Below are 13245 nucleotides of genomic sequence, written 5' to 3'. Positions count from 1 at the left end.
TTAGATCTGAGTTGGTTAAAATGGTTCTATTGTTTACGCTGATCAGCCACAACATTAAAAACCACTGACAGGTGAAGTGATTAGCATTGATTATATTGTTACACCTGTCAGAGCATCTCCAAAATGGCACGTCTTGTGGGGATGTGATGATTTACAAGACTTGCCATTTTGATTAGTACCTACCAAAAGTGGTGCAAAGAAGGACAACTTGACCCCTGTCCATCACTGAAAGTGGCTACAATGGGCATGTGAGTGTCTGAACTGGACCTTGGAGAAATGGAAGAAGGTTACCTGGTCTGATAAGTCACATTTTCTTTTAGATCAGGTGGATGGCCAGGTGCATGTGTGTTGTTTACATGGGAAAATGATGGCGGCAGGATGCACTATGGGAAGAAGGCAGGCCAGCGGATGTGTGTGCAATGTTCTGCTGGGAAACCTTGGGTCCTGCATACATGTGGATGTTACTTTGACATGTACCCCTACCTAATGATCATTACAGACCACATAGATCTCTTCATGGCAATAATGTTTGTTCACTGATGGCAGTGGATAATGCACCTGCCACACTGCAAAAATTATTCAGGAATGTTTTGAGGAACGCGACAGAGTTGAAGGTGTTTCTTTGGCCTCCATATGTCCCAGATCTCAATTCGATTGAGCATCTATAGGAATCCAATCCCACCTCATAACTTGTAGGATATTCTGCTAATGTCTTAGTGCCAGAGACCACAGTACATGTTCAGAGCTCTTGTGGAGTGCATGCCTCAATGCTGTTTTGGCTGCGTGTGAGAGGAACCTACAAAATATTAGGCAGGGTTTAATGTTGTGGCTGATCGGTTTATGTCTAGTCTTCAATCAAACAGTGTTATGCCATGTAATAACATAAATGTAATCAATGATATTAACTATTATATTAACATGTTGTGAGATTCCAGGCCTTTTTCATCCCTGCTAAAAACAAAACAAGAGAAACCATAACAGAAATTCCAATGGTTTCCATTAAAATACCATTATAAACCATTAGCTTTTTCCAGTAAAACCATTACAAAATTCTTTTTGTAGTGTGTTTTGGGCATTTTTCCAATAGGATTTAACATCCATCGCATAGCCTACCAGTAGACACCATTATAGTTTCCATTAAAACCAATACAATTCCCAATACATTTTCTATTGTGTTTTGGGCAGGGTTCTATTGTTTAATTTTTTTTTCAGCAGGGATGTCTCGGTATCCGTTTGCAAATTATTTATTTTATTGCCATTCTGAATTCACAGTGCCACCACGTGGTTATCTGCTGGATACAAATGATCATGCAAGCAAAAAAAAAAATTAGGCTTTTTGACACTCTAAAGACTTTTAGATTCACAGACGATATAAATTTAAAATTACAAAATCTATAAATGTTCAAACTAAGGAATTAAATACAAACGAACAGTAATTTTCTCCATTACTGGTTTTCAGGACAACCTAATGTGGGCTAATCATTTAATCGATGGTATATGCTTTTGTAGTAGCATCAGTCCGCATCATTTAAATGTTTTTTAAATAACCGTGTTTATACGCAAGCGCGTTGTAGAGTAAACAAACAGGCGACTGGCTCTTGAGAACTGTGTAGATGTTGTCTAGACGGGACTTTTATTTTGAAATCCGTCTTTCGGATTCGAAATTTCCTTTTAACTTTTCTTACTTCATTTCATTCTACGAATTTTAGCTGTAATTGTTTTAAAACACACGGAGCACTAACTTACAGAAAATATGTAGTAGGAATGACCGAAATCAGACGCATAAAGACAACAGACTTCTGTAAACGAGATCAGTGCGAGTGTTTTAGTTTGGTGTTTTCGCTCGTCCAGGGTTGTGGATGGAGCTGGATTGATCTCTAGACATCATAAATGTGATAAGTTCGTGTGTGTTTTTTTAGGATTATTGATTTCTCCTCACTAAATCACTCAAGTAAGTTCGTGTTGTTTATCAGATCAGTGAAGTGTTTGTATTGTATTGAGGGTAGTGTGTTAAACAGTCTGTCTGAAACAAAAGACGCTACAGTGTGAGCTAACGTTACTTTAGCTTAACACCGATGTAAACATGCATGTAACAATGATCATACAGAACTCATATAATGGACAGCTGTGCCTCTTATTTCTTATAAATGTGAATTTATGGCGTTATTAGAATATTCATGGACATATTGTCTGTTTTTTTTTTTAATGTTAATATGTAATTTCCATAAATAAATTAATTAAAATATTCAAAGCTTTTTACTGTTCAGAAATTCTTTAAATTATGAAGAGTAACAAATGCCATTATATTTTTAAGTGTAGATATCAGTTGTTTGTATATAAAATAATTGGGTGTTTTTGTATGTTTTTGGTTTTTTTGTTTGTTTTAGCTGTAGTAAAAACATGGATGTGAATATGGTGAGTTTCCGTTTGCCTGGGCATGGAGACACCGCCCTGAGTAACATGAACTTCCTGCGGACACAGCAGCACTTCTGTGATGTTACCATTGTGGCGGGAGGCAGGCGCATGTTCAGGGGTCACAAGGTCGTACTGGCTGCTTGCTCTGCATTTCTCAGGGACCAGTTTCTTCTGAACCCCTCATCAGAGCTACAGGTGAGGGGCTTCTCATGCCATCAGTGTGACTGTTACAACAACATCAGAAGCAACCCATTTGACCTTCTGTGTCGTTAGTGTTACATTGATCTGTATTAGTGGATGAGCTCTAATAAATAGTGTCACAAACACCCCTGAAGATATAACATTAAACTTCACATTTGCTCTTATTTGTGTCAGTGATTTCAGATTATTACCTCCTAAAATTTGTAAAAATAATAAACTGTAGTGGTTCATAAACTAGACCTAGACCTGCATAAATTGAGAAAGTAAGGCAGCTTATTTGTTCAGTGTAGTTGTGCATTCCAAGCAAGTCTGGAATTCCATTCTTTCCCTCCACCGGTCCTTTCAAAGACACTCACATTTCTGAATATAAAATGTCCAGAAAGACCTTTGTTTCAGTATTTCGCTGCTATTTATTTCTTTAAGGTGTATAGAAATCCATCTCAATAAATTAGAATGTCGTGGAAAAGTTAATTTATTAACTCAAATTGTGAAACTCGTGTATTAAATAAATTCAATGCACACAGACTGAAGTAGTTTAAGTCTTTGGTTCTTTTAATTGTGATGATTTTGGCTCACATTTAACAAAAAACCACCAATTCACTATCTCAACAAATTAGAATACTTCATAAGTGAATTGTTGGCCTTCTGGAAAGTATGTTCATTTACTGTATATGTACTCAATACTTGGTAGGGGCTCCTTTTGCTTTAATTACTGCCTCAATTCGTGGCATGGAGGTGATCAGTTTGTGGCACTGCTGAGGTGGTATAGAAGCCCAGGTTTCTTTGACAGTGGCCTTCAGCCCATCTGCATTTTTTGGTCTCTTGTTTCTCATTTTCCTCTTGACAATACTCCATAGATTCTCTCTGGGGTTCAGGTCTGGTGAGTTTGCTGGCCAGTCAAGCACACCAACACCATGGTCATTTAACCAACTTTTGGTGCTTTTGGCAGTGTGGGCAGGTGCCAAATCCTGCTGGAAAATGAAATCAGCATCTTCAAAAAGCTGGTCAGCAGAAGGAAGCATGAAGTGCTCAAAATGTCTTGGTAAACGGTGCAGTGACTTTGGTTTCAAAAACACAATGGACCAACACCAGCAGATGACATTGCATCCCAAATCATCACAGACTGTGGAAACTTAACACTGGACTTCAAGCAACTTGGGCTATGAGCTTCTCCACCCTTCCTCCAGACTCTAGGACCTTGATTTCCAAATGAAATAAAAAAACTTGCTCTCATCTGAAAAGAGGACTTTGGACCACTGGGCAACAGTCCAGTTCTTCTTCTCCTTAGCCCAGGTAAGACGCCTGACGTTGTCTGTGGTTCAGGAGTGGCTTAACAAGAGGATACGACAACTGTAGCCAAATTCCTTGACACGTCTGTGTGTGGTGGCTCTTGATGCCTTGACCCCAGCCTCAGTCCATTCCTTGTGAAGTTCACCCAAATTCTTGAATCGATTTTGCTTGACAATCCTCATAAGGCTGCGTTTCTCTCGGTTGGTTGTGCATCTTTTTCTTCCACACTTTTTCCTTCCACTCAACTTTCTGTTAACATGCTTGGATACAGCACTCTGTGAACAGCGAGCTTCTTTGGCAATGAATGTTTGTGGCTTACCCTCCTTGTGAAGGGTGTCAATGATTGTCTTCTGGACAACTGTCAGATCAGCAGTCTTCCCCATGATTGTGTAGCCTAGTGAACCAAACTGAGAGACCATTTTGAAGGCTCAGGAAACCTTTGCAGGTGTTTTGAGTTGATTAGCTGATTGGCATGTCACCATATTCTAATTTGTTGAGATAGTGAATTGGTGGGTTTGTGTTAAATGTGAGCCAAAATCATCACAATTAAAAGAACCATAGACTTAAACTACTTCAGTCTGTGTGCATTGAATTTATTTAATACACGAGTTTCACAATTTGAGTTGAATTACTGAAATAAATGAACTTTTCCATGACATTCTAATTTATTGAGATGCACCTGTATAATGACATGAATTATAATGTAAACTTTCTGTGTCCTTGTAAACCAAATGACTTAAAAACATATTAAACTTTTTTTTCTTCTTTTTTTGTCAGGGTTATGTTTTGTGGTGGGGTTAGGGGGATAGAGAATATCATTGGCTCGCAGAGCTGTGTAGAAAATGTTAAATTAAAGCAAATAATTTCAAAATCAATCAAAATGAAAACTTACTGAAAAAACTTAATATTTTATTTGTTTACCTGCATGTCATATGACCATAAACCAACATCTGAGAACTGTGAACATGCAAATGTAATACTTAATTATTAAAATATTTATTTTAAAATCTTAGGGTACTTCAAATAAAAATATATTCAGGGAAAGAGGATCAGCTGCCAAAAGTTGGTGAATTTGTGCATTTTAATGTGTTTGAATGACAAGCGCCTTCCAAGGTAATGCATGGTAAAATAACCAACTGATTGGTAATTCAAATAAAAATGAATGTGTTTATCAGTAGTTGATGCAATTGTTGAAACACTTCTTAAACCTGAAATGATTTTTCTGAAAACAATGGTCAAATGCTGTGCAGCCACCTGACTAATAACTGATCTCTGTGTGAATGTCCACAAAACTGGAAGACTTTCTGAGTGTATATAAGCTTGTAGGGTATTTTAGAAAGGAACATTTAAAAGATGGAAAAAGAGAAATTAGGGAGAATCAATAAAATATGAAAAATATTATTGTTACTATTGTGTAAATATGTAACTGTGTAATCCATAAAAAAGTAACTGTAGTCTGATTATAAGTATTTTAAAATGTAATTTAATCTAATTACAAGTACTTAATTTTTGGAATCTGATTACATAATCCAGATTACATGTAATCAGTTACTGGCTCGGTCAGTATAAAAACCATTACACCTATGGAGAGTCCCGGAGTGTTCAGGAAACTTGTTTGAAATCAATCAATCAATCAATCATCATTTATGCAGTTCCAGTTGGTGTTGCTAGTGGTGCAGAATTTCAAGTCTGCATAAAATGAAACTTCACCCAATTCCTTCTCTAAATGCATGTTATTGACCTTATTGTGAATGATTCATCCATGTAGAAGTTTAATTTTTTTTAACCTTGTCATTTTGAATCAAAATGTAACTGTCTTTCTGTGAAACAACAGACTTCTCTCTGGTGACACATGTCGGACTTCTCCAATCATTTTGTTTACTTAAACTCTGCCCTTTATTACCATCATTGAAAGCTCATATTTAGATCTGCCTCCATCCAATCAGTGTATAAAGCCAAGGCCCCACCCTACGTTTTTCTTGTTTCTTCAATAATCAGTTCTGCTCGGATATACGTCACAACACGGAAGATCTGTTGCTACTTCCATTTCACTGCAATTTTAATTTTGAAAATCATTTGTTTGATTGTCAACAAATACTTTGTCTATCCAGCAGGTGTCAATGTTGCACAGCTCAGCGGTGGTATGTGAGCTCCTCCAGTCCTGTTACACAGGGATGCTGCAGTTCAGTGCCAAAGAGATTGTGAACTACCTGACTGCAGCCAGCTACCTGCAGATGGAGCATGTGGTGGAGAAATGCAGAGGAGCCCTGAGCCAGTACATGCAGCCCCGGAGTCGCAGCCCCATTGTGAGTATCCCAACCTCAAACACTTGTCAAACATAATGTGCAGTGATGTCACAATCATGTTGCATTGTGGTCTGTGGAGCTGCCTGAAATGTACAAATGAAGTAGACTAGCTCCCTCGGTCAAAGCTGAGGGGTCAAGAGCCTGTTCATATAAACTTCCCTCGTCCACTTCATGAAATGGAAAGTGATCAAAATAGTGGTGGGGATTCCCCCGAGGGGAAGTGTTTGGGGAAGTTCGCAAGTGTGTATCTAAAAGCTAAGTGGAACGCAGGGTGCATCTCAATTGAGATATTCCCGAGATTGAGAATCAGTAGATTGTGTACACAAATTCGTTCACTGGTCAGTTCCCTGACTCACTGCACGTTGGGACAGTGATCACTCGAATTCCAGCGACATGACTAAGTACATTACAGCGTCAACAGACAGCATAGTAGAACATCACTGCTTGAATTAATAAACAACAGACAGGACCGATCTCTTTTTGATATTATTTTTTATTCTCTTTAAACACATCGTTCTGTTACATGTTCTTACAACATTTCAGCTGAATTTTAATTATAAATGTGTTCATCACCTGTCTAGCGACGTGTGTTCTGTTGAAATATACACAAAAAAAAACAGTTTGTCTTTTCAAATCTTCTATCGCGTGTCATTATATTTATCGAGTTGGCTCGTGTGGTTTATGTTTTACGCTTCAGAAATGTGACGTTATTTCAGTAAGGGAGCATAGTGAGCGCCAATGCTCTCTAGTTTTTGCGGTGCATTGTGGGATTTTTCAGGGAGCGAAAGTTCCAGGGAACTGAAAGGATTTCGCGATTGAGACGGCCCTTAAAATGGCCAACTCCCTGATCAGTGCCCTGACTACTGAACAAGGGAGCTGATTGAGATGCACCCGCAGCCTTTGTAACCCTTTGACCCTGATTACCTTGTTCAGGTGTGTTTGATTAGGGTTGGAGCAAAACATTGCAGGACTGTGGGGGACCAAATCTGTCCACCCCTGATCTCAGTAGTTTGGGTGGAGGTTGACAGCTCATTCCACCAAAGATGAGCACGGAGGGGTGAAGGTCTGGGAAAGCAACTTTGTGCCTCATTAGCTGTTTCCATCACCCTCTTTTTATGCGCATTTTGAAGTATCACATCAGAAACCAGTGATGGAAATGCCAAATTTCCAAAAAGAAATCCCTTAATTCGCAAAAAAGTTCTTATGCTCGCTTGAGGTGGTTTTTGACTTGTGCAAAAAAGGGTTAATGAGAATAATGGGAGATGGAAATACATTTTGCGAAAAAATCCCACATGAGCTTTCAAAAGTTATGTGACTTTTAGGGGTGTCGAAATTAATCGATGCATTGCGATGCGGACGTCATTTACATATGCGCTAGTCATAAGAGTATTAAAAATGCACTCTCAACTTTAAAATTTGAGCTTGGCTTTTTCCCGCCCGTGTGTGCGCTAGAGACAAACGCGGTGGGCTTCATTGCACAGAATATGCTCTGTGAATATGCCCTTTTTGAACTTTTGCCATCTGGCTGGCGCTACAGAGCCCCAATTACCAGGACAGCCAGGCACAAGAACAGTTTCTTCCCCCAGGCAATCCAACTTATGAACAGTTAAATGCATATTCATATGAACAATGTGCACTAACCTTATTTATTTGCTACCACCTCCATCCTAGGACATCCCTGCATCTCCTTCTATTCTATTCTATCCCATTCTATCATCTATATCACAACTGTATATATACTGAACAAAATTATAAACGCAACACTTTTGTTTTTGCCCCCATTTTTCATGAGCTGAACTCAAAGATCTAAGACTTTTTCTATGTACACAAAAGGCCTATTTCTCTCAAATATTGTTCACAAATCTGTCTAAAGTTGACCTTAAGAAGTACTACAGGATCATTTTTAGTATATAAAGTACAAAATTAGTTCGCGAAAATAGAGCACTTTAAGTATATTATGGAAGTGTACTTGTTTTTCACCTGAGATGCTTCTCAAAATCTTAGCAAAGCATAGTTTCATGCTCCAAAAAAAGACTAGTAGACAACACTGTAAAACACCATAAAAGGGGCCATGTGATCAGAGATTTGCATTCCAAATTATCTTAAGCCATAATATTGTTTTGTGACTAATGGCTCTTTTGGTATTTTTGGGGCTTGACAGCCTGTGCTGATTGTTTAATTCATTTTGGTAAACAAAAAAGCAACTTAACATGCGCATAGATGATGACAGAATATTTATTTTTGAACTGTGCCTATAAAAAGTAGTATAATGCAAAAAAATTAGTTTAACCGTACAAATCTTACTTATGTTTGTCCTCCTCTCTGTTTCTCCCATTAATTATTTAGACTGTGAAATCAGAAGACCCTCAGTCTATGCCAGTGATTGTCAGTGGAAGTACCCATTCATTGGGATCCATTTCTTCCCCTTCTGATACCGCGTCACTGCATCCTCACAGTTCAGGAAAGGAGCTCCAGGCTGCCGATGCCGAACTCTCCAACATCCCTCACAAAGAAGACAGCGATTTGACCATACACCGTGTAAATATCTGTTGGATTTGCCGCATATGCTAACAGTGACAAAAGATGTAACTTTAATGATTATTAGCATTCAAACTCTCAAGCTATCTGTTTTTGCAACTGAAGAAGTGGTTGACCGATATTGGTTTTTTGATTGTTATTAATAATATAAAAGCAATCTTTATAATAATTTTGTATACATTTTAATCCCTTTGTTTAACAGTTCTATCTGATTATTAGACTTCTATCCATATTAGACAGAAGAACTGTTAAAGACGACGGTGAAAAAGACGGGAGAATGTGAGCACTGTGTGCTCAGGCACTGCCGTTCTCAGTGCCGTCAAAATAAAAGTCCGCCGCGCCGTTAAAATAAAAGTCTGAATGCATCGGTCGATGCCGATATTTGAAAAATGCCAAATATCGGCCGATATATCGGCCTTGACCACTAAACTGAAGTTTATAAAAGGACACTATTAAAATATTTCACATTGCTAATAATTGCAGGTTTTGAGACCAGGGAGAAGGGTCTGAAAATTTGTAAAATTGTCTTCTGGAAATTTAATGGCTAAATGCAAACTGCATTAAAAATATTGCGATATTTGCCAGCAAAATCAAACATGGTTGCTGGCAGTCCTAAATCAAAGAGGGTCATATCAGCACTTATTTTGGTCATTTGCTCAGTTGTGGTTTACTAATTTATGTTTTCACCATAACAGATTAAAGGATCAGATGCATCTGGTCATTTCGAGGGAGAGGACGGGCCTGAGAGTGATGTCTTTCAGGTGCAGATCAACGATGAACATCAGGACCCAGAGAAGACCTCTGGTGCTGAGGAGGAAGACAGAGAAGCTGTTGTTGTGTTGGATGACCACGGTCAGCTGGACGCAGATATAGAGGAGCCCAATATGGAAGGGCGAGCCAAAGGCAACGGCATCAGAGGGGCGGGTCGCATGTGGAGACGACGGCACGGAGAGCACAGGGGAGGCAGAGGAAGAGGCTTTAAACACAGGAAGCGATACACTTTCAAGGATCGCAAGCTCTTGGGTAACTACCAGGAAGCTTGGCGGTTCCCAACCCCTGATGAGATCATGGGCAATTTTGGAGCAGACTTTGGGGCTGATTACCTGTCTAATCAGCATCTCGCAGATGGTACCATCCGCATTGAGTACAGGCCTGGAGAGGGACAAGGAGAAGAGATTGGCCCTGATGGAGGTCCTGCACACTTTGGTGTGGAAGCTTCCAGCGGGGAAGAGGGAATGGGAGTCGGGACACATACAAATGAACACGGAGCTGCTGACGAGTCTGTGGCAGTGGTGGGATCCACGTCCTGTGTAGCGGGACCAGTGGTGTGCGAGCAGTGCGGACTAGCGTTTTCCTCAACGCAGGATTTAGCCATGCATTCCCTGTCAACACACCGGCTGTACGTGTGTCCATGCTGCGGGAAGCACTTTAGCCACTCCAGTAACCTCAATCGCCACATGATCGTCCACCGTGGAGTTTCCAAGCTCCACTGCTGCCCCCTGTGCCACAAGACCTTCACTCAGAAGTCAACACTGTGCGACCACATGAACCTGCACAGTGGAGAGCGCCCGCATGTGTGCGCGTACTGCCATGTCAGCTTTGCCCACAAGCCTGCTCTACGCCGTCACCTGAAGGAGCAACACGGGAGAACCACGGCCCAAAATTATCTGGAAATGCAGCGAAACAATGAGGGTGGTGCTGGGGACGGGGTTTAGATCACATTTAAAATGTGTCAATGAAATCAGAATTAACCCTATTTACTTTCTTAATACACATTTCTAGGTTTATTGTGCACAATTTATCAGTGCACATTAGGTTAAAATGTACGTCTTTGTAATCAGTATGTAATAACCATATCGTTGCTTCAAAATGATTCAGAATTGTCAATGTGCAGGCCGAACACTGCCAAAGCATTTGAGCCTGGAAAGAATGAATAACTTCATACTCTCTCATAGCAACAGTTCATCCAATAGTGAAAATTATATAAAGCCCCATTCAGACTACACAATTTTAGACCGATTTTGGCACGTTTTGCTTGACCTAGGGTATCGTGGGGATTCGTATATGACAATGGGTGTCGGGACGCAAGATTCAATCTCATGTAGTGTGTCATAGTGCACGACAACCAATGCCATGTCTGCGACGCTTCACGGCATCAACACAGAAAGTCAAGCATGTTTGTTTTTTATTTTTATTTTTTCTGTCGTCCACGACAAGTTCCGTCACAGCTATGACACAGGCCAATAGGAGCACAGAAGCGCCTTCGTACATGCTTTCAAACATGCCGAAGCAAAAGAGAGAACGATATCAGTCCTCCTAGGTGTAATTTTACAATGGAGGAAATGTTCGTGGAGCTATGGCAATAATACTCCTGCATTTATGATGTTTTTTTGAGGGATTACCGCGACTATTTTACCTCAGTTCTCTTTGCAGTCCTCTTCATGCAATCCAGATTTGTGTTCACTGTCAGGTTTTCTTTCTTTTTGGTCTTTTCTGACGACGAGACAGGGCAGAACATGCTGTTTGCTAGCCATTGTTTGTTTACGCTCATGTCACCACCTGACTAGTCCCACGCTATCGATGACAGCACGCACGTCGTTAAAGACGGCAAGCGAATAATGTTCAGGTAGAAATGTGTAGTCTGACATGTTTCTTGTTCACGACACAACAAGATTTTAGGAGTCAAAATCGTGTAATCTGGCACAGTGACTGTCGTAACCGTCAAAACAATTGTGTAGTCTGAACCGGGCTTAATTTTCTCACCCTCGTGTCATTTCAAACCTGAAACACAAAACAAGTCTTTGTCTGAATTTTTCAAGTCAGTATAAGCTTTTTTACCGTCGGGCCGAACCATTTCATTCCATGCTGATCTGGCCCAGCTGGTATGGTTTCATTTTCCACTGTGGGCCTGACAATAGAGCTCGTAATGCAAATGTGTCAGTCATTGTCTTGGTAATGCAAGTGTTTACATGTGGTATGAGATAGATAGCGACCGTGCTATGGAGGATGATCAGATATTTCCTTTTACTTCACTCAAATAGTGTGCTTGGCCAGCTACAGAGAGAATCTAGCAGCCAGAATCAGACAACAAACAAGTGACCCATCCTGAGTGGTGACGTCACTACACTCATTCTACCAACACGGTTCGGCTCAAGTGGAAATCTAACTGTAACCATTCCTTACTGTTCTTAGAACCATTCAACCTGACAGTGGTAAAGCGGTTAATGATGTTGTTTAAACTTCAGCGTTCTTCAAAACATCTTCATTTGTAAAGATGACAGAATTTCCCCTCTTTATACCACATAAAAGCACAAATACTACAGTTTTCTGTTTTTCTTTACAGGTTAAGTCTTTTACTACAAGCGAGCAGACAATAATGGATGCCAAGTGAAGGTCTAGCATATCTATGGCTTTTAAGAGTGATAAATGTTAATACAAACAAAACAAAATATGTTCATGAATTAGTACTGTGGCGTGATGAGGAAAGTAAGAAAACATGTCTGTCATTTTTGTTGTAGTGCAACTTTAGTGTCCGTATGTTACTAATTCAACAAAGCCGTATTAAAAAGATTTTGTCCCAACTGTAATTTTTTTTTTGTTGTGAATTAATATTACATTGCCAGGACATTGCAACTGAAAACACAAAAAAAGCTATTTGGTCAAGCAATACACCTAACAGGATGGTCAGGACACTGTAATCCAAAAAAAGTAACGCCCTAACAGAAATGACTTGATCCCGACAATAATTCCTTTAATTGCTTTGAATTTTTTTAGTTAGATTTGATAATGTTGCTGTTTTAAAAGGGCATGCCTCTGAATTTGTATGCGGCCGATGCAGCATATGCTAAATGGGGGGCCAGGCTGGATGGGTGATGGAAAAAAAGTCTATATAGATATATGCTGTTGTTACCTTGGGGAGCCATTTCTGTCTAATCTAACCCTCAAATTTAATTTATTCACTGTATCCTGTATAGGTTAATTCAGTGATGTTTAAAGTTTTCTAACTTTAATAAAATCAATTAATTTTGATGTTACCTTATGAAGCACATTTTTCAGTGTAGATGCATAAAGTGAGATTCCTGTAAATCCCATGTTTATTTCTTACTTTGCATTTTCACATAGACTACTACAGTATCTAACACTAGTCAGTAATATATTCATTGATCTTAACAGCTACTTTCAGGTGAATGCTTTTATTCTGCAGCACCTATTAAATATAATTTCACCATTCACAGTCAATTTCACAATTCAAAGAAGTAAAACATTTAAAGGAATATTAATTTAATAGTTATTTGTAAACAAAATCATCGAAGTTAAGAGAATTTACTGTCTTAACCTCAATGCTTAAGACTCTTACCTAATTCCAATCAGTATTTGATCCTGAATGGTCAATCACAGCATACAGAAGTCAGTTTCCTAATTCCTATGGAAATGTTGTAAATCGTACAGTGCTCATCTGGGTAACTGAATTGGCGATACTTCTGTTTCGAAACAC

At 39.3% G+C, this 13245-nt stretch overlaps 1 protein-coding gene across 4 annotated transcripts; it reads left to right on the top strand.

Moving 5' to 3' along the window:
• Positions 1-166: 166 nt before the first annotated feature.
• Positions 167-12723, top strand: zbtb12.2 (zinc finger and BTB domain containing 12, tandem duplicate 2). Of its 4 annotated transcripts, none has more exons than XM_058753085.1 (5): positions 167-248; positions 2388-2610; positions 6021-6212; positions 8559-8750; positions 9446-12723. In XM_058753085.1, exons 1-5 carry the CDS (start codon positions 241-243, stop codon positions 10463-10465), a joined length of 1635 nt encoding a protein of 544 aa, XP_058609068.1. In that variant the 5' UTR covers positions 167-240; the 3' UTR covers positions 10466-12723. The 4 variants fall into 4 exon arrangements, with proteins under 4 accessions (XP_058609068.1, XP_058609067.1, XP_058609070.1 ...); XM_058753084.1 differs by having other exon boundaries at positions 6018-6212; positions 9446-12722; XM_058753086.1 differs by lacking the exon at positions 167-248 and adding an exon at positions 1637-1951 and having other exon boundaries at positions 6018-6212; positions 9446-12722.
• The last annotated feature ends 522 nt before the right edge of the window (positions 12724-13245 follow it).

The sequence above is a fragment of the Onychostoma macrolepis genome, chromosome 19 (assembly GCF_012432095.1).
Source record: "Onychostoma macrolepis isolate SWU-2019 chromosome 19, ASM1243209v1, whole genome shotgun sequence".
NCBI lineage: Eukaryota > Metazoa > Chordata > Actinopteri > Cypriniformes > Cyprinidae > Onychostoma > Onychostoma macrolepis.
This window is presented reverse-complemented; position numbering and strand designations above follow the sequence as displayed.